This window comes from Morone saxatilis, unplaced genomic scaffold, assembly GCF_004916995.1.
Source record: "Morone saxatilis isolate NCDOM2014 unplaced genomic scaffold, NCSU_SB_2.0 Contig2, whole genome shotgun sequence".
Lineage (NCBI taxonomy): Eukaryota > Metazoa > Chordata > Actinopteri > Moronidae > Morone > Morone saxatilis.
Window position 1 is genome coordinate 8,150,931 of NW_023339762.1, and position 27,037 is coordinate 8,177,967.

General features: G+C 38.7%; 1 protein-coding gene across 5 annotated transcripts in view; it reads right to left on the minus strand.

The window, feature by feature from the left end:
• The window catches only part of LOC118330241 (pleckstrin homology domain-containing family A member 7-like), a 126,238-nt gene that overhangs the window by 54,945 nt on the left and 44,256 nt on the right, over window positions 1–27,037 (minus strand). For all 5 annotated transcript variants that reach the window (XR_004796826.1, XM_035664716.1, XM_035664718.1 and 2 more), the window contains one exon: window positions 1,016–1,099. Coding sequence is in view for 4 of the 5 variants with exons in the window: in XM_035664716.1 (XP_035520609.1) it covers window positions 1,016–1,099 (84 nt within the window). In the remaining variant the exon portion in view is untranslated. The remainder of the gene's footprint in view (window positions 1–1,015; window positions 1,100–27,037) is intronic.

A 27,037-nucleotide genomic window follows, 5' to 3' on the forward strand; every position in this document is an offset into this window, starting at 1 on the left:
CAACACAAAAACACCCCCCAGTTTAAGATTAAAGAACATTTCGGGAAAATATGTTATTTGCTTCTTGAGAAATAGAAGAATGGATCAACACCACTCGCATATATGTTCATTAGATATGATGCTACAGCCAGCAGCCAATAAGCTTAGCTTAGCATAAAGGCTGGAAACAGCCTGCCTGCCTCTGTCCGAAGGTTACAAGAAATAGCTCCGCACACTACTCCCTGTAAAATCCTAGTTTTGGTGGCTGGTAGTCAGATTCTTTTTTTTTTTTTAGATTTGGACAGAGCCAGGCTAGCAGTTTTCTGCTGCCTCCCGTTTCGCTAAGTGAAAAAAAATTGGATGCAACAGAAAGTACATTTAGCTGCACTTTCCAACTCTAATGGTCCAAACAGGAAGAGAGAGAAACATTTTACTGACACCTGCTATAGCATCACTTTACTCCAGCAGCACTGCATGTTCTTGACAAATCCACCAACATTTTCCTCCTTTCACTTCCAACTTTATTTAAAATACAGCCTTGGGGAAATTAGAGGCCCACATCTTCACTTAAAACAATTCTGAACTTATCTTGAAACCTCCTATCCTATCTACCCATTCAGTAAAGAAGTATAACTTGCTAAACCTCAGAAAAAAAATTCAAATGCTAACTTTGAGTCGTTGGTAAAATGTTTTCAAAGTCACTGTCAAATAGGTGAGGCAACTATAAATGACACAATAACAAACGATAAAACACCAATACAAGAGCATAAAAGGGCTTTCTTTAAATGCCTTAAAGTACCATTTCATCACTTTGAAGAGAATGATAAAATAAACAACTCACAGCTTGGAATTCAACCCACAGATGAGAACAGAAAAACATTTTAAATTTTAGTGTTGCTACATCTCGATAGAGCTGGAGAAAGTCCATAGGGCTCTAATTACATCACATCAAATCATTTTTTTATTTTTCAACAACTACGATTTTTATTACGTGTATGGATGGGGCTGCAGAGAAGTAAAAAACTCAAAAACTCACTGTTCGTGCAGGATAAAATCCACGTTCTCTGGAGAAAGCTGTCCGGTCACAGGATGGTGAAACGTCGTGGTCCTCTGGTTATGACTGAAGTGATAGAAGGAGGAGAGAGAGGAGACAAAATTAGCAACCTCGGTTGCACTGTAAATACTGTGAGGGCATCACCCTGGATAAGCCCCACTGTGTTCACAAGTACAGCGGACCCGAGCCGATCATTCCCCAGGGGAGTAGCAGGCTTAGGAGCTCTGTCCAACCTCTCCACCCTGATGGGCCTTCATGCCTGACTTTCCCAGCCCTGTGTAGAATGTGAGGTGTGGCTGCAGGACACCCACCCCACCCAGTCACCCCACCCAACCCGTCCTGTACAGTCTGTGTGGACCAAAATGTTTGGCTCAGCACAAAACACAGGACAGTGCAGGCCTGGGCCTCCATCAGTTATAGACTCAGTCGAGCAGAGTGTAAAAGCATTTGACAGGGTAAACAACACGGGGTGGCATGGAGGGTCACTGTGAGAGTGTGTGTGTGTGTGTGTGTGTGTGTTGGGGGGAATTAAAAGAACCGTTCTCAAATTCAACAGGAGCTTGAATGCTTCACAGCAGAGAGTTGACAGTGACTGCTGTTGTACGTTTATACTGAAGTTTCAGCAACTTTGAAGTCAATGAACAAAAAGCTTTTTGGAAGAACCAGCCCCCAGTCCCCCCGACCAGCCCTACAAAACAGCACATAAGTAAAACACCATTTTTTAAAACCTTAATCATAGCTAGTTTATGAATATAAAAGTCCTCTGTTGACATGTTGATCAACAGAAAATGTTTAATCATCCTTTATTATACAAAATGCCAAACATCAGCTATTTTCCATGATTGTAAATTACACATCTATCTTTTAGAATGTTGTTTGAACAAAACAAACAATCTGAAGGCATCACCTCTTAGAAATTGTCATGGACAAGTTTCACTATTTTAACAAGGAATAGATTCATCTGAAAAATAACTTTTTTTGGTCCTATAATATCATATGAATGAGCTTTGCTTTCCAAAATGTGCTAATTCAATAAATACATACCCTAGATATTAGAGACACCGTCAAGAATTTCATATGCAGGGACAACAAGGCCTCATGAACATATAAGAATTGCTGCACACAGTTTGCAACAAAGTCACTAGTGACACAAAACAACAGACTCCAGCAGAGGCTCTTAGCAGTCTCCAACAGAAGCACAACATTGATGAGAAACACCGTGCACACTCAGCAAGTAAAGCCCATGTGTATAAAGGTTCAGAAACCTTTCCCATCTCTAACAACAATCAATACATAGTAACACTGTTTTCCATTCACTAGCAGCTCACATTACTCATGCTGTACAGATTCCTGCTTGATGTAGCAGAAGATCAAATCCCACAGGACTCGAAGGTTTCCCAGGAGACCCGGTGACATGGCAGCAGCAAGCTCCATAACAGAGACTTATAATGCCATTATTATCTCACAGCATGACACTCAAACACAAACATATGCATCTACATCTGTAGGCACTTTCTTTACAGCTCACACTAATGTCTGTTACAGTAGGGTTAGGCTTTTTGTGGGTGTTAACATGTTTTCTTGCAGCCCGCATCTAGAGGCCACAAGAGGACCTGCAGATCAACACCGGTTTCCAAATCCAGTCATGATGGTTTGCGGCATGGATATTAATATCAATATCAGAATCTTCATTGACAAGTCATTGAGAGAACCAATCAGAAAAACAGCAAAAATGTGTGAGAAAACAATATGTAAACCAAGACAACTTAATATCCACATAAGTGATTTTGCAGTGGCTGTACTGGTTTTGTTCATTTTTGTTTCTACTCTGGTTTGGAGGGAGCTTGGAATTTTATTTATTACTACTGGCTGCATAATGTTAACATTCTCAACTGCTGCAGGCTATGTGTTGGGTTGTCAAATACAAAGCAAAAAAGGACATCCAGAGCATAATGCAAAGAATTTATAGTTTTCATAAGCCCTGACGAATCACCTACGGTGGCCCGCAGGGAACTGTATTCACATTTTCACATGAATGTTTGACAGCTGGCTGAAAAAATCTCTACAGAGTGAAATGCAAAAAAGGGTGTTGAGGAGCATGAACAACCTTTGCTCCCAATCCACAATGGAGGAGAGCAGCACAGTACTGGGGATGGCATTAGTCACGATGCCAGTCTTACAGGACAAAAACACGCAGTGCTCTAAATAGTGGCATCCCTCAGGGGGATATTCTCACTGTTTCAACATAACAAGGAGCCTTGCAGCCCAGTCTGGGGGCGCTCTAAGAAAGAATAATTGTCTGAATAAGATGGAATTATAATCGATTGGTGGTAGCATGAAAAAGGAAACAGACTGTCCTGTCTCTTCCAGAAGTTATGACTGAGACATGCAAATGCAACACAGATGCTAAATGGCAGCCGCAGTGTGTTAGCGCTGTTTTACTGATAAACAGCTACTTAGGTCAGTGCAGGCGATGTCATACATGTTGTATTATGGTTACAGATCTGGAGGAAGTTGCTAACCACTGAAGCAAGAACACAGTTACTATGGTAACAAGAAAATGTCCCAACATATTTTTTTTACCATTGTAACTTTTTTTCATTCAAAAAATGTTTGAATTTTGGGCTATCAAAATCTAAATAACTTAAAATAAAATCATACATTTTAAAAGTTATGAATGTGTATGGAAGAGGTATTTGGTGGATCATGTAAATGGACTACATTAAAACATTTGAATTACATTGGCAGGAAAATGTTACTTAAATGGAAACTTAAATTACATTAATAGGAAATTATACTAACAGGATTAATACACCATTAACACCCTTATTACATTAACGGTTTATTATGTTAATGTGAATCCATTCCACTAAAAGCAGTGCTATTCAGCGTGGCACTTCTTCTATGCTACTCCAGAAGACAGGAAGTGTGAATGCATGCTCACACACCTTTGTCTTAATAAATATTAAACCAAACGCTGTGACATAAGATAATAAATCAACAAATGACACACACGTTAAAAAATAATGTTCATTATGTCATGATGACAGCCGTAAGACCATCTGTCATTCACACAAATGTGTAAGAAGTAATAGGTATATGCAGAATTTTTAGAGACCTTATGAAATTAAATGCAATATGTTAAACCTATTAACTCTAATCTCTTTGCCAGACTATTAAATGGTAAATAGGTATTTATGGCTGCTGAGGACAGTCACCTCAAATCCTTTCAGTGAGCCTAGCAGTGAATTTGGATATTGATCGTGCACATTCAAACAAAGGCTTGTTTATTTCTGAGCTGATATGTGAAGCACTTCTCCTGGGACACTGATAAATCCATGTCTGATTGCTTACAGAATATGAATGGGAACAGCGTGTCAGTGTCCTGAGAGGTTGTTTATCAGCAGCTGTGATTTCATTCTGCAGCATGGTTCAGAATAATACAAGATATAATAGACATCATAGTGTCATTTCGGAAGAGCTGCAGCAACAATGACCTGCGCTGTAAAGGAAGAAATGTTGAAAGTAACACTAAAAGCTTTATATAGCACCCTTTTGACAATGCCCTTTAAAACTGGTAATTAAAGATGATGTACCTTAAATGTCTGGGTCCATTTGCCATTTGGTGTATTTTGTGTATTTTTCTCTCTGCGTGCTGTGTCCAATGAAGCTTCAGTAGAGTTGGATAACATAAAACTATCAGTGTCTAAAACATAAATGGCACATTTTTGTCACTTGCTTTGATTGAAATCGCAATGGGCTTGTACCTGGAGTGACCATTTTGCACAAATTTAATCAGGAAGCAATCCAGACACAAGACATGTATGAAAAAGTGGCCTTTACCACGCTATCACTAATGTTTTTGCTAACTTCATACATATGTAAGACTGAGCGTTCATTCAACTGAAGTAGAACTAGATGAGGCAGGTAAAGAAAAAATGAGAAAACCCACAAAGTTAAAGCGGCAGTAATCCACATTCTGCTATGAACAATGGTCAAAATGTTCCAGTCACACAGTAGGCAGCTGTTTTCAGCAAAACAAGCTCAGAAAAACTCTTGTTGTTACTGTCTGGTTGCCAGAAACACAATTCCAAATAAATGCTTATGTTGTTCGATGTCAGCCCGATGTGTAAACAGGGCAACAACATCTACAATTTTACACTGTAATAATAAGATATGTGATTTAACACAAAAAATTGGTATACCACCATATGATAAAATATATATTACCCAGTTTATACCATAGCCACACATCAACAAACTTAATAAAATAAAAATATTTGTGGTTCTTTAACTTAAATTAGGTATTTAATTTTTTATCTTAGTTTTGAATATTATGAAATACATTTTAGGTACATGAGAATTCTTGCTGCTTGTAGCACTACAGTAGGCAACACGTAGCTGCCCACCGACAGCTGATAGTAGGAAGGGTTGTGTTTCACCAGGCTGGTCTTGGAGTTTTGAATCGTGAACAATTTTGAAATCAGGTTTCATTAAGCCAAATATATATCTGCCAACTGACTGATTTTCCCTTTTATGCATAAACTTCAAAACTCATAAACACTGGCTCATATAAAGCTGCCAGAAAACAGAAGGTATCTTTTATGCCACAAGATTCTGTATGAACGTGTGTGTTTTTATGTGTCCCCTTGTGTGATTTTGTGGGTCTGAGTGCTTTGAGGGCTCATATGGTATGTTATCTAATTTCACAGGCTGAAAGCTATGATCAGAGGTAGAGACGAAGTGTGTATGAACTCAGTGTGCACGAACAAAAACTTACAAAGGCATTGAAAATGTTGTCCATGTGGGTCAGATAAGAATATAAGTGCTTGAAGGCTTTGAATTCAAAGCTTCTGCTCAGGCAATGTGTTCTTCCTGTATTATATCTCACATTATTTTACTGTAGCTCACTAGGAGGTAAGTGCACCTGAAACACAGCATCGGCTCAAAGCATACAGTGCCGCTGGAACAATGTATTCCACTCATCTAATCGTTTCTGGTGTCCCAAAAAACTTTAATCTTCAAGGACAACTGAGGCACTACTCTACCTTCCCCTGCTCGCTCTCCAGCAATGAGAGACTTACATAACTACCATATCGTTAAAAGAGCTACCTCTCAAAAAAGCCCAAAGCCCACTGATTAAAATAGCCCACTTGATGCTGATACTATGCATGTAGTTCTCCATGTATGGTGCGGTGTTTACCTGCAGCGTGGCACTGTCAACTCCAGAATAGAGATTGGTTGAGTCAGTGGACGCACTGCAACAATTAGTTGATCAATTTGTTGTTTAATATTAAATTAATCACCAACTATTTTAATAATCGATTCATTATTTTGAGTAATTTTCTATGAAAAAATGTCTAAATTCTCAGAGTTCAGAGATCAGTTGCAGCACTACTGATAAATGAATGTATATTAGAGTTGATGCAATACTTATCAACTCTAGTATTATTAGATGTATACACAAGCAGCCATGCAAGAATTTGATAGATAACTAGATAATAAGCATAGCACTTTCAGTAGCACAGTTCGATACCCTGTGCTACTGTGACATTTCAATGAGTATAGTGTATATACTTTCATTTATAGTCTTATATTTTGTAATATTTTATTTTGTAATTTTTTTGTACTCTCTTTTGCACTACTTTGCCCTATTGCTGCTGTGTCAATCTGAATTTCTACTAAGGGGGATCAATAAAGGAATATCTCAAAAAAGCATTGAGGTTTGATGTATAAGGCTGGGTGCCTCATACATTAAAAGTTAGCTAATATTATCAAGCCCCACCGGCTGCATGCTTACTAAACTACTGAAGTTTGATTTATTTGGATAGTCCAATTTTAATATAATGACAAAGAAACTTTGAAATGTTGGTAGCCAAACAATTATTTGGTTTTAAAATATGTTAATTAGTTACTGCTTCAAAACATACACACAAAGAATGACTTGCATGCATTATTACTGATGTAGGACCAAGGCATAATCTTTTCAGGATCTACAACTGCTTAGGTAGGTGATGGCACACATTTGTCCATGGAAGGCTAAAACAGCTATGATCATGTGCTACGTACCAGCTAAAAACAACACATAACCTAAATGTGATTTACATGCAAGCAGTTAAGACAGAACGAGATTTTCAGTCCATGCAAGGAAGCAGCAGTAATTTGAGAATTTAAAAAGTTCAGCCAGTTTTAACCTGCATGTGTACTGACTGTCTGACTGACAATCATTTCCCCAGGCAGTCGGCAACATATCAATCCAATAAATTAATCACACTGGCTGAGTCCTCGCTCTCTCCCTTAATGTCAGTTTGAAATCTCAAATCCAATGACAAACTTGCAGCTCCATCTGCTTCAGCAGGGTTTCTCAGATACAACCAACAGAAGACTGATTGCACCAATCAGCTGAGCTCAGACATACTGGATAGTACATAGATTTTTTTTCTGATTCTGGCACCTCCTTCAGCACAGAACCCAGCAGGGAGCATGTACCTTTATCAAAATCATCAAATCCATCACCATTTCTCATCTGTGCATCTGACATGTAGACGGAAAAGTCAAAAAGAACTTTCAGTTTATAACTGATACAATAGCTTGTGTTAGAAAACTCGCTTGAAACAAAATCCAGACAAAACGGCTCCTCACTTTGCTGTCTGAGAAAAGCAAAAGCAACGATGACATCTCTCCCTTTCACACCAGCATCCAGTCTTAGACATTAATTTGGGGTTTTGTGACATGAGACTGAAATCTAAAAGATTTCCAACTATTGCTTTCATGCTATGTAATTTCTGACCCAAAAACAAACAATCTGTTTAGACAAAATGGCTAATTATTCTGTCATGAGAAAAAGCAAAGCTCCAAGGACCACTCTGCCTTTCATGCCAATTGAAGTACTTTAATTGTGTGATTTTTTGGTGTTCTATTCATCTCCATTTATCAGAAAAGCTCCCCTGCAGCCGAAGCAGGCTTTGTTTCTTACTCAAAGACAGGCACGACATTAGGGAATTAAACTGAACCTTCCTCTTACAAGGCAATCTTGACCACTGAACTTCTGTCAGCTGGTATGCTCTGTGCCTCTGCATTTGACTTTTTTGCCCCCGTCCATATCCACATGGCATTTATGAAGGACGGGTGGTAAACCTCCGGGGTTACGTAAACACAATGCTGTCCATGACAGCACTCGCACAATACATCCCACCTCTCATGCAAACACACATGATCACACATACCACACATGATCTCTCTGGCATACAGAGCACACGCTGCACCTGCTGCATCATATGACTTGGGTGTCACCCTGTTTCTCAAGGAACTCCAGCTACTTTACTCCTGTTTGTCCTTGTAGCTTAGTTACAGGATAACCAAATAGAGCTGCTAAATTGATCAATTCATTACTTGGCTGAATGAAAATTAGTTACCAATTACTAATTAATTAAATTTTATTTATAGTATTTTTTGTATTATTTTTAGAGTTAATTAGAAAAAAATCACACGGGATAGTTTATGGTTTGCAGCAGATTTCCGTGTGCACCATGTCCCCATAGGGGCTCTATAATCTCTTGTTTATGGATCTCATCTTTTTCTTATTTGCAATCACTATCAGTGAATTGGTTGTGTTGTGTTTTCATAGTTTCACAATTGCTCCTAGCATAAAACTCAAAGGCCAACTTCTGTCTTCAACCTTTATTGGAAGAGCTTTGGACACTGGCTGCACATCAGTTCACCTGCACACATAGTGAGGACTTCAGATTTGTTTCAGTGTATACACAAAATATACAAAAAATTTCATATAAAATGTACACCATAATTAAAGAAACACAAACATACTGAAAAGGAACAGGAGGAGAAAAAATACCTGTCACAAATTAACATTAACATAAATATACAGTACATGATTTACTTTAACTACAAAACAGTAGCACACAACAAATACACACATAACGAATATGTTATATATATATATATATAAGAAAATTTTATAATAATCTGCTAAAATAAATATAACCTTTTTTAAGTTCAAAGCAGTCAAAAATCAGTCACATTTTATGAAACGTTTTTTGACACAATCACGATGTTGCTACTTGCAAATGTGTACTTGGATTTATTTTGAAGAGCATGCTAGATGAAAGCCAGTGAAAGCTCTTGATGAAAGCAAACATGTATTAGTGCAAGGTAAAATAACTCTAAAAGAGGTTAACATCATGTTTATGCCATAAAGCAATCCGAATAAGGAGACATATATATATATAAAAGGGGCTGATTGATGCTGGCTTCTGAGCTTGGCTCTTGTTTTGTGTTCAGTTATTATCTAATGACTCTGCCAGGTCTAAAGTTAATGTGGTTATGATATACTGAAGTTAATATGTTACACATAGCACTTTGACATCTCCTTTTATTGATGATGGGCAAATCAATGTATCAACATCTCTGATAAGCCACACCTCCATCTGACTGTGATTGATGTTTCAAAAAGTAGAGCTGATGGTATTGACCGCAACTCTCATCTCTGATAAGTATCATAAATTTGTGTTTGTTTTGCTTGCCACTGCCTGTGTATTACAAGATGTGTAGCAGACAGTGTGTTTCGATATTATTTGGCAAGTGGGAGTTCTCTCAGTCAAAGGTCACATCTATTTAAAGGTTTTTTCCAGATGAAATGTGTTTGAAGTGCAGCGAGGGCGGGGAGGAGTGCTGTCGGTGCAGTATGGGGAAACACAAGGTCATTCCCATTCAGAGCACACTGTACATGTTAAACAAAGTATGTGAGTGAACGTCTTTTGTGTGTGTGTGTGTTCAGTATTAGGCATGAAGAGAGAGTGAGCAATGACGGTTGCATTTACAGTATGTGTAGCTGGGTGTGCAAAAGAGTGTGTGACTCAGAAAGGGTAAACCACTGTGTGTGTGGTACAAGTACAGTATTGATACTCTGCTGAAGTTTTACTGTAGGTGAACAAATATCACCAGTTTTAAGATATTGGATAAAAAATTGCTCATTTAAAATGCAATCGCAGTAGAGGTTATTCTCAACACTGTGGCTACATGTGACCTTTTCAAGTCTAAAAAGCAGAAGATCGCTTACAGACTCAACAAAATTTGCTCTCTGTAAAGAATGTGATCTAAAATCTGTTAGAGATCTCGCCAGTCGTTTCCTTTCACTAATTTGATAACAGGGTCACAAATCTACACACACGGAAAGGCACAGACACACAGACACACCTCTGCCAAGAACTAAATCACACTTTGGTGCGTGGCCTAATGGTGAAACAAGAATCACATCATTGAGTTGCACAATGCCACAGCTGCAAAAGGGGTCCTGATTTGGCCGCAGCACAAAAGTAGGTTAAAACATTATCACTGTTGATTTTCAGCAGCCTGGAGAGTGGGCCGCTGGCACTGCAGCTCTGATTATTTAACAGCCACTGAAAGTCCAAAGAGCTCCCTGATGATCCTTTCAGCCTCCAGCTCTCACCAACAGCATGAACTTCATGTTAGAATTATTTTTTTTACAATAAAACAATGCAGACCCTCAAAGCATAATCTTAATGTATTAGTGCTCAACAACAACGGTGCCTTGATTGGTTCATTAACAGAAAGTGAATGAGTTCCAAACATTTGCAGCTTACAGCTTATACAGAATGCTACTAATTGGTTGCTATTCTCACGTTAGTGTAAACTGAATACATTTATGCATTTTATGTTTACCATTTTAGGGCATAAACTGACCTTTGGTAACTTGTGATGTGCAGTATGAACAGTAGTGCATTGTCTAATAATCCTAGAGATTTACATAAACATAATATTTCAGTTAAACAAATTTACATCTATAAATCGAGCACCCAAACTGCAAAGTGCACATTTCAGTTTAACAATGTAGTTAAACAGTTTCACAATGCTCAGAGATATTGCCCCATTTTCGTAGTTTATATTTAGTTAAAAAAATTGATTTTGTCATTTTAGAAAATACATGTTTACGACAGAAAGAAGTAGGTGAATTACTGCAGTGAAAGTTGCATAGGTGAATTTAAATTAACAAACAAATTATAACACTCCAAGGGTTACTTGGCTGCGCAATGAAAAGAAACTTTAAATCCACTTATCACTCTGACCAGTTTCCAGTTAATGCATTTTTCTGAGCTCCCTATCCTGAGCAAGGCAAGGCTGGGATGCACCCATACAGAGAGGCACAATATCATATAAACTTTGAGTTCTATTTAGCATATTCACTAATATCAGCCCAAGAAACATCTGCGAGACACTTTGTGTTGCTCTGTCAGTGGCTGGCAGTAGAGACAGAGCAGCCCTGCCAGCAGCTCGGTGTGCTGCTGTAACATTAGAGCCCACTTCCACCTTGTTCTGCCTTTGGCACTGCAAAAATAAAACTATGAAAAGGTGCAGGAAGCTTCCTCAGCATAATGAAAAGCAGACAACAGAAAATCCCAGACTTTTTGTTCAATTTTTTTTACCTGTGTCCATACGGTCACTGCTGTTGCTTCATTACTTTTGTTCCCCTCCAAGCATGTGAATGCAGGAGAACGCTGCATATACTGCACACTCTTCCTGTCTGGAACAAGAAGGAGTGCCAGCATGCTAGCGCAGTCCTATAACTGGCCAGGGGGTAAAGAGATGGAATACAATCTGACCACTACAAACTCCCAAGGCAAAAACACACACACACACACACACACACACACACAGACACACACACCCTCTGCTGGATTCCTAGCAGGCTGCCGCTGCCAGTAAATTCCTTCCTTGGCCCAGTGAGCATGAGGCAGTGACACATTTGGTTCAGCTCCATGCTGCTGCCACCATCTCTTGTTCAGGTTTCACAGACATCCACTACCACCTACCCACCCACACACCCAGCACACATCACAAACACAAATAGCCTCTTTCATTTGATTTTCTCACAGTCCCATCTATCTCTCTCACGTTCTCCCCATCACTCCATTCCTCACTCCCACTCGGCCTGGAGAACATTCAGAATTGCCCCCTTGTTAGATTAAATGAAGGTGTATAAAAGTCCACAGAGGCTTTGTCAGGTTAAGTGGTATAACCAGACATATCTGCCTGTGTGGTAGAGTGTGAGGTGAATGCCCACTGGCACAAAAATCACTGTAATGAGAGTTATTATACATCTCCCCTTTTCCATCAAGATAGTGTTTAATACCTCAAATTTCAAAATAACACATTTCCTTGTCATTGGTGACAGCTAAGCTTTTAAGTTGCTTTACCACAAATTGCACAAGGCTTTTAGAGTTACTGTAGGTGAAGGGATGTGCCAGTGTCGGTTAGTGGAAAACCTACAGACAGTTCCCGTGTCCAAACACAACAGGATTCAGTATTTAAGCATAAAGAGGACTAGCTAGAGGTGCAAAAATTTGCACAATTCTGCTTGCTCTTCACTGACTCAACCCCCTGCCTCACCTCCCACTCACCTAGCTCTATTGGACACACGCATTGCTTATTGTTCAGACAGGAAGTATATGTAGAGTGTCAGTGCTATAACCCACTGCATGACCTCAAGCCCTAGGAGCTGATGCACGAAGCATAATTTTGCTCATTGCATTACAGCGCATTCATGTTGCCAGGCAGCTCCCCCATCTCTGGTTTCAGTGTGACCCAGTAAATTAAAGAGCATCTCTAGCAGCGCAGAGGGGATGAGGTGGGACTGACAGAGACAGGGCAGTCGCTCAGCACTGCTGGCAGACGGAGAACAACAACACGGTGCCAGTAATAACCGAGGCAGACACGAGCATCACTGACATCACTGGCATGGAGACCCTGCTGCCAAGGCTCAGGCAGACATACGTTTCACCTGCCCACCAGTGCCATCTAGAAAACTGCAATATACCGCTGGCTTACAAAGCATTTCAGTTTGATATATAGCCACATTATTTCTGTTGACAAGCCACAAATGAGTGACTGGCCCTTAAAATTGCCAGTTCCATTGCAACTATTGACAGAAATGTTGCTTTAAGAGGTTAATTATTGGCATCATATTGGAAGAACTGAAGAGACAAAATGTGAGTCAATATAAAGTCAAATTTTGTGGGTCATTTAAATTGCCAAAAACATTCAGTGGATATAGAATCAGTCATATTCACACACCGCTAAGTGTGAACTACATCGCTAATAAAATGTTGCTTAAGTTTAATCATGAAACACTGCTTCAGTTGATATGGATCGCATGAAGTACATTTTGGCAAATCCTCATCATATCCACCACATCATATCACAGCCATTACTTTAATTAAATGTATTATCTTGTAGGTGTATTGTTACACACTTTAAATTACTTAAAAGTCAAAATCAACAGACCTACTTTTTACAGCTGGATGCCATAATTCAACATCCACCTGCGTTTGAATGAGATGGAAAAATATTTGCTTCCTGAGCCATCTTTACACCACCAAATACTGCCTGTTCAGCCCTCTTTCATAAAACTCCCCCCAAAATAAGTAACGAAATAATGAAGTTAAACCAGTGCATACCTTAATACAGATATCCTTACTTTAAATTTCAATACTGAAAGTGATAGTTATGAAAGCTGATCCCTCCCCTCAGTCGCTGTACTTGGAAACTCAAACTTCAAAATCAAAGTGGCAGAAAAACACTCACCCTCCACTAAACAGCTCTCCTCTGTGTGTTTTGGTTGTAGCACTTGTCTCACAACATAAACACTTCACCAATACATCATATTCTGTGTTGAAAACCTTCCAGCAGCACCACAAATGGAACTCCAACGCATCGTATGGTGATAAAAATGAGTCCTGGCAGTACTGTATATGAAGGGAGGTGCATGTTTTCATGGTGCTGCTATGCTAACATTAGTCATGTGCTAAAATGGTATTGGGTTAGGGTTACTGATTTACTGCACGCTAAATCTTTTGCATATGCTAAAGCCTTTCCTAGCAGGTGTTGGAGAATTGATTACACTTCACTAAACAGTAGATCAAACTGTTGATGAATTTAGTTAAAAAAGAAAATAAGTTAGCAGAGTTTGAAACAATATTCCTTGATAGTGTTAGTGCTCTGATAAACATGAGAAAATGCTTCCATTTGTCCTCCCCCAAAATGGATTAGTAAAATGATGAGCATTCATTATTAAAATCCCTTCAACCTGCAATGGCTGAACAAGCTCAGAGCAAGCAGTATTCATAACTTTGAATGAGGAATGTTAATAATCCGGTTTAATTTTCACCACATGGTTGCAGATGGCTGGTGCATAAAAATATGTCTAAAATTCAAAATATCAGTGCATCGAGGATGCAATGGTTTTATTTATTTACAGTGTTATGTCTCAGTCAAAAAGTTTAATTTCAGTCTCATTCAGAATCTTATTTACAAACTGTATTTACTCATCAGTGTTTCAAGTTTATATTACCCTCTGCATTCAACTTTGCCCCTGCATAAAGATGGCTGCAGCAAACAACCAGGGTGAAACAGGTGAAAACATCCAAAACGTGAGTTGTGTTTCTTGGGCAACTATATAAAATTTACTGCTGACCAAAGTGAACAGAGCAGACACATACAGTAGGATACATAGAGAGGAGCAGAAAGAGGCAGGGCGGCATGTGAGACAAAGGTGTGGGTGTGTGTGCGCGTGCGAGAGGAAAAAAAAAGTATTTTGTCAGTAAACAATAAAACCAAAATAAGGTTAGAGAATTAAGTAGAATTAAAATGGTGAAATAAGAAATGACCTATAGAAATAGAAATATACTCCTCCACACTTCATTCTGTGGGAAACAAAGCTCAAACTGCTCCCAATAACCAGCGTAGGCTGCTCTGCTTTAACTTGTGTCTCTAAGAGAGAGAGAGAGAGGAATATGTTGCACATGTTGTCTGCCAGTAAATAAGCTATTGTCAATTCAGAATTCCTTAATTAATTCATTTTTAATACTAATTATACATTGTTAAGAAAAGTGAAATAAATAAGGCTACAATATAAATATAAATTACTTTTTGTAGTTGTTTCATATCAATTTATTTAACCTACCCATTAAAATAAAGACACAACTATGTTTTTCTATGGATTTTCTTTGGTGCAAAATAATGGCAAAAGTGTCTGCAAATGCGTACAAGGGGTTGATAAAAAATAAGAGAGCAGGTTTCAGGCCTTCATTTGTTGTTTGGAAGATGATATAAATGGATATGGTAGTCATGAAATGTTCAGAATATTGTGCTTTCTTGAAGAACTCAAATGTTGAAGTGGCCCTGCCACAATATGACAATGGCAGCAGTGGCCCCAAGCCTATTTGACCTTACTGTCTAGCACCATGAGCAGGTTGACCTTTTGTGTTAAATGTAAGGATTGATATTGGATAGATTTGACATAACACTTGGTGCAGAAATTCATTTTTACTCTGTGATTCCACTGTTCCTCGAGGACAGATCATGGTGCTTTTCATCTAGCACCAATATTTCTTTTATAGGTATTTAAGCAATGTATTTCCCATTCAGCTCAGCCTCAGCTGTAGTTTGTGTTTAGTGCTAATTAGCAAATTTCAGCATGCTAATGCGCTACACTAAGATGGTGAATATGATAAACATCATATCTGCTGAATATTACATATAATATAATATACACTGTGAGCACTACTGTGCTGTGCTTTGTACAGAGCTGCTGGTGTGGCTGTAGACTTGCTGAAATAGTGTTATTCCTCACTCCTTTCCTCAAGAGCAAAATATTATGTTATTTAAGCCAGTGTGCATGACTAGCGTAGGCCTCATGTTTCAAAGGTAGAGTAGCTTATAACACACTATGTTCCTGCAATACTAAATTCCAGCAAGGTGACACCTATAATGACTAGAGTGATCATACAGTATCTATGTTACTACATCCGCTGTTGGTACACTTCATTCTTCAATATTCATTGTACTGCATAATCCTATTCTAATTATCCAGACCACTTGCAGGAGCATTTCCTGATAGCTCTACGGAAATCAGATCACTGCTTGTTCGACACTTGTCCACATTCAAATCAGCTGTGACGTTTTGGCCCCCTGCCTCAGCGCCTGACTGACTCTAATTATAGCCACTCTTCACCAGGGAGCAGAGTGCCTATTAAATGTCTTATTGCAGAGATAATGAAAATATTCTGCATTAGCATAAACAGGAATGGCAGTGGGATGAAGCCCTGTGATTGGGAAGAGCATATAGAAGAGTGAATAATGCTTAGGCTCGTTACGAAAGTGCCTGCACTAACTAAAAACCAGCCTTCAGACCGCAGTTTGTGCCTTCACAGCAAATAAGATTTATTGTGAGCACATTGAGAAGCTGCTTGAGAGAGGGAGGATTTTGGGAAGCTATTTAGGGGGCACATAATAAGTTCCAAAATAAGCAATTTTATAGATTTTACAATAACAAATTGACTACTTAAAGCATTCTCTCTCATTTTTATAGACAATAAGGCAATCACTTACTGGACAACAATGAAGACTGCAAAGTACCAGAGGACAAGAATGTGTGACATAAGTTCGAAGTCAACACAATCAGCATGGTAACAATGCATCCCATCCGTTGGCTCTTCACACTGCAGTTCCCTAAAAATCAAGTCTAGAGCCAGGCTAGAAACTCTATGAGGCTATACTAAATAGTAATGTCAGCAGGCTTATATGCTCACAATGACAATGCTAATATGCTGATGCTAGTAGTTGTAGATTTTTACTATGATCACCATTAGATGTTACCATGATAACATTTGATAATTAGCATAAAACCACTAGATGTTCCGTCAGAAATTGCCCAAAATGTATTTTTTAACCAGTTTTTAAGCCAAAATGGTACGTTACACTTTTAGATTGTGGCTGTTTTCCCTTTATGTTTTAACAAGGTAGAATATTTTAGCCATCGGACATTTGGATTCGTCTGCTGGTCGCTTTTACTTTACTGACTTTAAGCACTTTTAGTGTGGGCTAATTTTTTTCGTTGGTTTTATGCTCTTATTCATTTTTTATTTTCTAAATAAAAGTGCTATAGAAATAAATTTTCTATCTAACCAATTTATTTATTTTTATTATTACTATTATTATTATATCATCAGGATTATCTTCTTTTCTGTGGACTACGAATGTCTGTACAACATTTTATAACAATCTAACCAACAGTTGTGAGTTAATTAATATAGTTGAGTTAATATATGAACATATTTATAAATATCTTAAGGTTTTGCCATCTGTGTGTTTCCTCTTTTAGCTGGGCTTTATTTGCAGTGGCAGCTGAGGAGAGACAGGAATTGAAGGCGAGAAACAAGCACCTGCAGGCTGGAATCGTACCTGGGCCACTGCAATAAGGACTACACCTTAGTACATTGGACGCATGCTCTGCCAGGTGAGCTAATGGGACGCATATGCATTTCTTTTAATCCATCAGTACATGCAATTAGTATGTTAAAGGGGGAGCAAAGGGATAATGTTCTTACAGTTAATTATTGTAAGGCTGGGCCAAGCTTGAGCAAGTACTACAACTACTGCAAAGACTAATCTTTTTAATTCTTTTGATAGGAATATGTATTGCTGGCATAGAATAGGATGTAAAGAGGAGAGGAGAGGAGAGGAGAGGAGAGGAGAGAAATCAGACCGAAAATAAGTCTAATATACTTAAATAAGTATATTTAAAACATTACCATCATTAAAACTGAGGAGCAGTTTTGCTTTACTTTGATCACTGTGGAGTGCTGAACTGCGACTAACAGCTTGTTAAGGAAAGAATCTGTCGACCACAGAGCCATCCATCCCCCTGACAATGTGGCAGCAGAGAGACAGGTAGCAGTTGCTCGGTATAGTATCTGTTTCCACCATCTCTTATCCCGTCTGTCCTGACAATGTGTGGACATGGAAGAATTCCTCTGTTCAAACAAACATGAGGGCTCAGAGTAAACAGAGCAGGACCGGTGGAGCTGAATGCAAATATGCTGACAACAAAAAATATAACTGTAGATAATATTACTGCAGCGACGAGAAGATGGCTTACATCTGATAACTGGATGAGACGATCATCACAGTGAGACATGTATGTTGAGAAGAGTCAGTGCTAAAAATTATTATTCAGAAAACATTAAGAAAACATTCTCACTGTTTGAGGTTTTTTTATATAGCTCAACAGGGAATCCCAAGGAGAAAGGTATTCAGAAATGATCACTTAACTTGAATAACGATGGAAACTCTGACTTCCATATGGATGAACAGAAAGAAGAAGTTTCATTCTTGATCTTGGAAACAACATGAATAAACTGCAAGCTCAACTTTTTCATCAAATATGGATTAAAGGTCCGAGAGGTCCCAAGAATCGTGGAAAGTTTGAAATTCTATTTCCATGGCAACTGAGCAAACCTAACATGCTGATGAAGACTGCATAATAGATTGGAAAGCTCCAGAGCAAACAGACCTTGAGTTAAGATTGCTTTTCAGTTTTTCCATTTTCAGTTTTTATGCTATAATACCATATTATGTAGTGAACAAACTGACACAATAGATAACTTTGAGAAATCCCAATTTCAATACCCATGATTCCAAATACACTACTGTTGAATCAGAAGCTACAATACACTATATTTATGTTTTCCTTTCTTTTAACCTTGATAGAAATTGCTGTATTAAAACCAGTTTTGCAAAGGTGTCCCTAGTGGTCAAGATGTATGCCATGTAACTATCAAATAACTTACAACCTACATAAAAAATAAAACCTACAAATAAATGAAATTTAAAAAAAAAAAAAAACTATTGCCAGGGTCTAGAACAGGAGCAGTGTAGGATTTGGTGGCATCTAGCGGTCAAGTTGCAGATTGCAACTCCCTCTTTTTACCCTGCCCTTCCAAGTGTGAATGACATAACATAACCAATCCTATATTCAGGTGATTATACACTAATGAAAACATACCTATACATATTATACTCTATTTCCACCAATAGATCCTACTAAATGTTACACACTGCACCTTTAAATCTCTTGAGCCACACAAGTCACTGCTGTTGCCCTTCCCTTTGAGGTGATCATATTTTCATTGATTTAAGGGAAATCCATCTTTGTGCCCCTCAAAGTACATGTATAGAACTATTTATAGAGTTTCTGCCTGGCTCGGCAGGCTAAGCTATACGCAACTTCACAGCCATGATTCCCGCTCATGAACTTTCTTGTTCTATTAATTAAACCTCCTGTTCTCCTCTCCATCAGAAAGAGAATTTTGCAACTTATGATCTCTTCAGCTCCTTTTTCTCCCTACTTGTTCCTACTCTGTTTTTCTTTCTCATTGCCCTTGTCTGAACTTGTCAGTTCATATTTTACATAATTTACTTCCTTCACCCACCTCAACATCCTGTTTTTACACAATTTGCTTGAACATACAAACTGCTGCCATTCATTTCATCTTCATCCCTGTCACCTTTTCTATTATTTCTTTTGCTGGTGTCCCAGCTCATGTCCCAACGCAACAGCTGCTGCCCCACTCCTCCCCACCTCCCACCACGACGCTTCCCAGACAGACACATGGGTTACAAAGCAGCCCTGACAGTTAATTGCAGTGCCATCAAGTAGCCAGATTGGGATTCTTCAGCCCAGATGAGCTGTTCTATCTTGATTGTGGCTGTATTTTGGGAGGGTGGGGTGGAGGGATGGTGGTGTAATAGAGATGTCCATCACAACCAATCAGACGGCAGACGGAGTGGCGTCCACCTCTGTTGCTACTGGTGATGCCAGTAGCAAACCCCCACCCCCCGCCCTCAAGAGACAGCTTTGGGACATTTTGTTGCTATGGCAACATTGAGATGAGGCCATCTTTGGCTTTAAATAAGCCCCCACTCTTGTCCATTGTAATAAATATAGCCAAATAACAGTGGGATTTTATGATAGTATTTGCAAAAGAAGGAGATTAGAATGTTTACTGCAAGCAATACCTCTTCTAAAAGTGGGTCTGTGTGTGTGTGTGTGTGTGTACGACAGGAGAGCAGCTTTTAGCCGGACAGCGAGGGACTCGGCATGGAGACCGACAGCCTGGCATGCTAATGGAAGACAAGTCTACACTGCATTCACATTCAAAACACTTCACAGCATCTGACGGGCCCCGTCTCAGGGAGGGTAAGGGGTTTTGTATGTGTGTGTGCGTGCAAGAATGTGTGTGAGTGTGTGTACACAAGTATCAATGGGACTCGAATCAAAGCCGGCTAGAAAGGACAAAAGATAGAAACCGTTTAAATAATTAACAAGCCAAAGAAAAAATGAAATAAAGGAAATGGGGTGCCATAATGTTTCTACAAGAGAACAAGACTTGTTGATAAATCTGTTCATAAGAGGTAAGAGGTAGAAGGTGTAACACCCACAGTACAGTATACTGAAACACAGTTCATAATGTATAGAGTAATACAAAATACATGTCATTCGGGGGCATCCTGGTAGCTTAGAGCTCTAAGATGCTGACTATGTAATTGCCAAGACTCCAGTTAGTCTCTTTCTGCCTTCGTCTCTCTTTCACTTCTCTACCATCACTGTCAAATAAATTCAAAAATGCCTGAAAAATACAAAAAAGAAAAATTCAGTCAAGCTCACTTTTTTATATTTTCATCCTAAGACTCATGGTGTGTGAGTTTGGACCGGTATTGTAGTATTGTTTTTTACTGTCTGTAGCTCTACTATCTCAAATCAAATCAAATAAAGGCAAAATGTCAAAAAATATTGTAATATCTAATATTTAAAAAAAAAAAACAATGAAACACCACACTGATAGATAATTTCATGTTATTTTGAATACATTTTCCATATCATGAAATACAGCACATTAATATGTATCAGAAAATATTCATTATTGTGACATTGTTGTCAACAATATGGCCAACCCTCGTGACAGCATCACTGGCAAAACACAGAACCCATACCTGGTCACTGATTGTAATGTCAACAGGTAAGCATGTTGCATAGATTGCCTGCTTACATGAAACTGCAACATTCAAATGTTTTTGATCAGAAATCTGCTCTGAAACTTTAGTTGAAAGACGGTGAAGAACAGTGATTCCAGAAGTAAACAATCTGTGTCCCGGAATTTCATCAGGGTCTAAGAGATACTCTCCGATTTGTAGATAAAGAAATGGAGGGATGATGGAGAAAGATTTCCTTTATTCGCATTTATTTAAGACGGACAGATATCTTTAGGCAGCGTCTGATTGATGTCTTTTACCAGATTCTCTATAAATCATTAGACAAAGTAACTGTGAAACAGGATTCATAGATTATACAGCTTAAGATGCAATGACAATGTGGTAGAGACAGACAATGAGTGAGACAGAGACAAAAACAGAGACAGACACGACCACGCCCACACAAACACACTTGAGGCCGACTGACGAGCATATATTGATTCAGTTGAGAAAATGCTTCTAAATGCCATGCAGCGATACCAAATTACACCCTGATCTGACTCAGCAGGAGCCTCTGACATTTAATATGACTAAATCAAACCACTGGCTCCCACGTTTAATTTAGGTAATATACTGCATTAAACCAGGTGATGAAAAGTAGTAACAACACACCAGTGAGCATGAACAAATCAAATATACCCCTCAGTCTTTCATCTTTGAACGTAATAAGACCTTTTGCTCCAACTCACTGCGAATGGTTATACTGGTATATCTTTGGTACTGCTGTCTCTGACTATAGATTGTCCTACTCTACTGGTAGTTTGTTAGTTCAAGGCAAGCTTCTGTTAGTTTAAGATATTTAGTATATTTTTCTAGTTTCAATATTTATATATATTTATGATATTAATTCAATAATATATATTACTAGTCGCTCAACTCTCGTTCTGGTGCTCACTGAAAGGTGACTCTTCCCATTGGCTATTAGGGTCAGCCCTATTCTTTGGTGTCTAGGATCTGACCTTGTCACTCCCCACAGCATTAAGTTAAACCTGTGTAGGGTGATGATAATAAATCCCAACCCCTTCAAAAGAAATTAGAATCAGAGCCTGAAGGAGGATGCTTGGGTGGATCTGTGCTGATTAAATGTTATACGTGAGCAGTGGTGATCCTTGCATAAACTGAGCGTGACAGCATGAATAGAGCCCTTTATTATTAAGCGCACTCTGCTGAGTACAACATCGTCTCTTAAAGGTTTAGCAGCACAGCTCCAGTTCCCTACCTGAACTTACTCCCCTGCTTCACTCTACTGACCTTCCATGTCTACGCCTGCCACTACTCATGCTTCTCCTATGTTTTCCATACGCAACTGCAAACCAAAGCATCTATTTAAACCTAAGCCCTTCATTGTGTATTGGCTGTGAGCTTTGTCAAAACGTTCCTGAATGCAGAGCAGTACTGTGGCCAAACGGATCGAGTGCAGACACTGACGAAGGACTCGCAGCTGTTGCTGCTGTGCTGTTGACGTGCTTGTGCTGTGCAGCCCATGTAGACAAAGAGTAGAGTCAACATTACTCTCCAAACAATCTTCTGGATGACAGTGGGAGGAGAGGAAGAAGGAGAAAGCAACGGAGCTGGAAATAAATCTCACAAAATGACTGAACTGTTAGATGACGATGGATTAGAGGATAGCATCCAAGGCTGTGTGAAATTTGAATTAATTTGTGCCCACTGCAACTGATTGCGGTGTTCGTGGGTACATGATTCACGAGGTATATGTGATCTTCATACACAGTCACTTTGGTAACATTTAGGTATTAGTGTATTTAAGTCCATAGCCTGTAGTCTCCTGGGCTAATTTAAAGTAAAACTAGCCTCAAGACTGCAGTCAGTTCCAACAACACGGCATGAACAAACCCGAGAGGCAATGTCTCACTCAGCAGTGAATTATAGGCTACAACCCAAATTTTACCCAGTATAAAAAGTATAAAAAACACCAAATAAAGTTAAAGCCTTTCAACAAAATCGCCAAAGGAAAACTAACACTTTTATCAGTGTTAGATTTGCATTGCTGGGGCTGGCCACTACAGCAACATTTATCACTTCACTGAAACTTGGCTTCAAAGACGTGAACACTTCCTACCCCATGAGGGATTCACAGATCTGCAGCAGCATTTATTACCCAAGAAGCACATGTGCCTATAAAATTTCAGAACACAGCAGAGAAATACAGGCACTAAAAAATAATATCCATCCTGCTTTGTATCTCAAGTTGCACATGTGCTTCTTTTTTAATTTACCGGAAACAATAGCCTCAATCTATTTTTAGGAGCAACTGCTGCTGAAATATTAAATGTATGGACCTCTGTGGCAAAACCCAAGTATACAATAGCACTTTATGCCTCATTAGGAGGTGGAGAGAGGAATCCGTACTACCCACTGACACTGAATAGAATCACTCCAGTTCTGCTCCGGCCCACGCTTCCCTGGCTGGGTCCACTGAGGCTGACGCGAGACAGAGTTTCTTCTTGTTTGGAGCTGACAATGTGGGAAGTGAAATACATGCAATGGAAATGTGTTTGGGTTGTCCCATTTGTCCTACTTGATGGTTTTCCTCCACAGCAGATTGTTTTTGTGCTTAACGCCTTGTTTTACAAAGTCACACATGATGCTATAATGAGGGTGCAAATACTTAAGTAATTCTTAACTAATTCATGACTCGTGATGATTTAACGCATTAATTAACACAGGATGTATCATAAATTCCTGTTGCTCACCACTAAGAGATGATCAAGTCACTGTGACCTTTTGTGATTAGTTCACACCTACTAGATCATCAGTTAATTCATGTAAATTAACAGTTACTGTATACTATTTTGGTCAAAAGTGAAATCAATTTTAACAAACAATTTTTGGTGCCAAAAATCCCAAAGACATAACAGTGCATTACTCAACTCTGAAGATCTGCAGAGGTTTTTAGCCACTTTTAGCAGATAGTTTTGGTTTTACACTTTACTTAAACATTTATTGTATAATTGATTGTGGGCGGCCGTCCAGTAAAAAGCCATTTCCAGCAATAAAGCTCTGCATGCTACCTGCTCAGCAATTAACAGCAGACAGTTATCAAGATGTGCTGGAGCACTAGATCCAAATATTTTTCTCAGGTTGGTTGAAGCCCACCTCAAAGCTAAAAGGAAAGTAAATATTGTACTTAAATCCATAATGTGGCCAGAAAATGACTCCAAAAGAATTCTCCATGTCTTACAAACGCAGAAGCACATTTTTACATATCACAGGATAAAATATTCATTGAAGAGCAATGCTGCGGCATTGAGAAGCAGCAACTTTGATGATCTTTAAAGCAAAGAATTGTGGGTCAGTCTATCTCAGTGATCCCCACCCACTGAGTCAATCTGCATCAAAAAGATCTAACAGTTGAGCATAAACAATGTTGTACACCAGTACTAAGCATTTAAATTCATATAAGTCTCTTTCCACACTCTTTCCACAAGTTATCGGACTGCCTACTACTATAAGTCATTGGTAATGCAACCAATTTTATGCCTGATACCACTGCCACACCACACCACACCACACAATGTTATTACAGTCTGCTGAAGGATAAAGAGACAACATTAAATAAATCTTTAGATTAAACCAAAGTCAAAGTAAAACCGTAAAAGACAACACCAAACTATCTTTGGGATTTGATGGTAACCATATATTGTGTTAACTCTATGCATGGATTTATTTTCAACTCTTGATGCATGTACAGTGGATTCTTTGATTACACACAAAGCTGTCTCAGATTATGCAGGGATTAGAGCTGTGCTGCCCACACGGACTGGGCCAGCTGGGGCGTAATGTGAGACCTGAGAGACTGGCAAGCTCAAAGGGTTTCAGTGACAAACAGATGGAGAATGGGGAGCGGGCTGATATCAAAATCCTACACATCCAGCTCTAGAATGGAAGTAAGGGGTTGTTTCTTTCCACAGCCCACATCACTGGTAGAACTGCTACTTAAAATCAGCAGAGACTGTATACTCAGTAGACTCCATTGACACTGGCTGGTCAACACCATTCACTCCTTAATAAGATAATTACAATAGGAAAAAACAATGCAATTTAGTCTAATTTCCCCAGAGTGCATCAACACATTATCATCCTATTATTAAAAATGAGTGCTTTATATCATAATGAAGCATCTAAATAGGAAAACAAATCTCCAATGCTCCAACCTAATGGCCTTTACACTTGAGATTAAAAAATAAACTAAACAAGACAAATGTGCATCCAGAATTAGAAAATCAGAATTAATCTTCAGACCATTGCTATAAATACTGACAATAAATGAATTGTAATGCACCAAATAAATACACATGTGCCATTAATGAGCCTATTAAAAGTTTCAGGTATTGCTCAGACATGATGAATTCGAATGAAAAATTGTAGCTCAGTCTGTGATGTTTGTACTATTATATATATTATTATTGTAACAACAAAAGTCTGTCTTGAACAAAATAAAATAAATTCACAAAAGCCTTAAGAGCATGATATATGAACATTTAGAAGTTATGTGCAGTTAGGCTCATGTTATCTAACACCTAAAGAAATTATTACACCATACAGTGCAAAGGTTTTAAACTTACAAAGAAAAAGAATACTGAAAGTATTTAACTCCATTTCTGACTTTTCTGACTTATTTACATCTAGCAACCTTATCATTCATTTGGAGCCGTTTTCTGGCCACCTGGCGAATGTAAGTCCAATATTCATGTTCTGTTTTTGGTCTCTACCACCTCCTGAGGGAAGTATCTGGCTCTTTAGCTGTTAAATGCTCCATTTTGTTCACCTGCTAGATGTTAACTGTGTCTGTCTGCCGTTTTGCTGCTGAGCTGTGGGTTTTTTTAAAAGGGTTTTTCTCTGTAAACAGCTGCCTGCTGTGAAAAAAACAACGATATATAAGCGTGAGAGTGAACAGTAAAGTTGCAAACCGGACAGCAAGCAACAATTCAAACTACTGTTACTGCTTATAACACAACACACATGTTCACTGAGACAGGGACAAAATCCCATTGTGCTGATATTGCTCCTGACAATATCAGCACAGTGGCTAATACTCTCCTACCTTCCGAGGCTGAGGCCTATGCAGACACCAACACTTTCCAAACAAGTGCTCAACATCTCTGCTCCTCTTCAATTAGGCCAAAATCAACAGGTGGTGAAGCTTTTGAAGTCTACTCCGGTGCGTCCATCTATACTGTCCCAATCTATACTGTACCATTTGACTATAATGACCCATATCCAGCAAGATTTTACGAGCAATTTTTACGGGATGGTAGAGAGATTTTTCTCATCTCATTGTAATTTAAAGTGTTCGTGTTCACAGCTTCCTTCTATCCTCTCAGCCCTGATCCTCTCACTACTGCCACTGCACACATGCTATATTTGATGAAATCAATGTTAAAAAAACACAGATTACACTCATCAGGAACAGCTTTCTGGGCTGGATTTAGCCACCAAACCTTCAGTGAACTATCCATGTCCCTGCTACACAGAGAAAACAGTTTTGTTTTTATTTCCTCCCACTTCTTGTGAATCAGGCAGGTTGAGGCAGGGACAATTTCAGAATTATAAGAAGGGTGACATTTGGACAAAGTGTCCCGTTTAAGAATGTGAAATGAGCGTGAAAGGTTGCACATCATACTAATTTACCAGACTGCCCAGGCAGAATATACTGTAGATACACTGAGTTAATCTGGCTAATGAGCACAGGGAAATTGCTTAGATAAAAAAAGAAAAAGAAGAAACTCAGCAATGTCTTTTATATTGTAATTTGAACGGAGTGTCAATTTTCCCCCTATAGACTGAGACAGTTTTACGGGCCATGAAACTGTCTTTGACTGAAATGAAAATGAAATGGCTCAAAGAAGCAAGGCTGTCTCTGAAATGTTGACAACCTGGAGATGCAAGTTATTCAACAATAACTTGATACCATGAAACTATAATGCCTTTCGACAAAAGCGAAAATGACATGAAAAACAAACAAACACCGAACAGCCTTAGTTTCTACAGAGAAACTGCTAAATAAACCACATTGTTTTACAATGTGGTTTATTTAGCAGTAAACAGTAATACAGTAATATACTGTAAATCCTCATT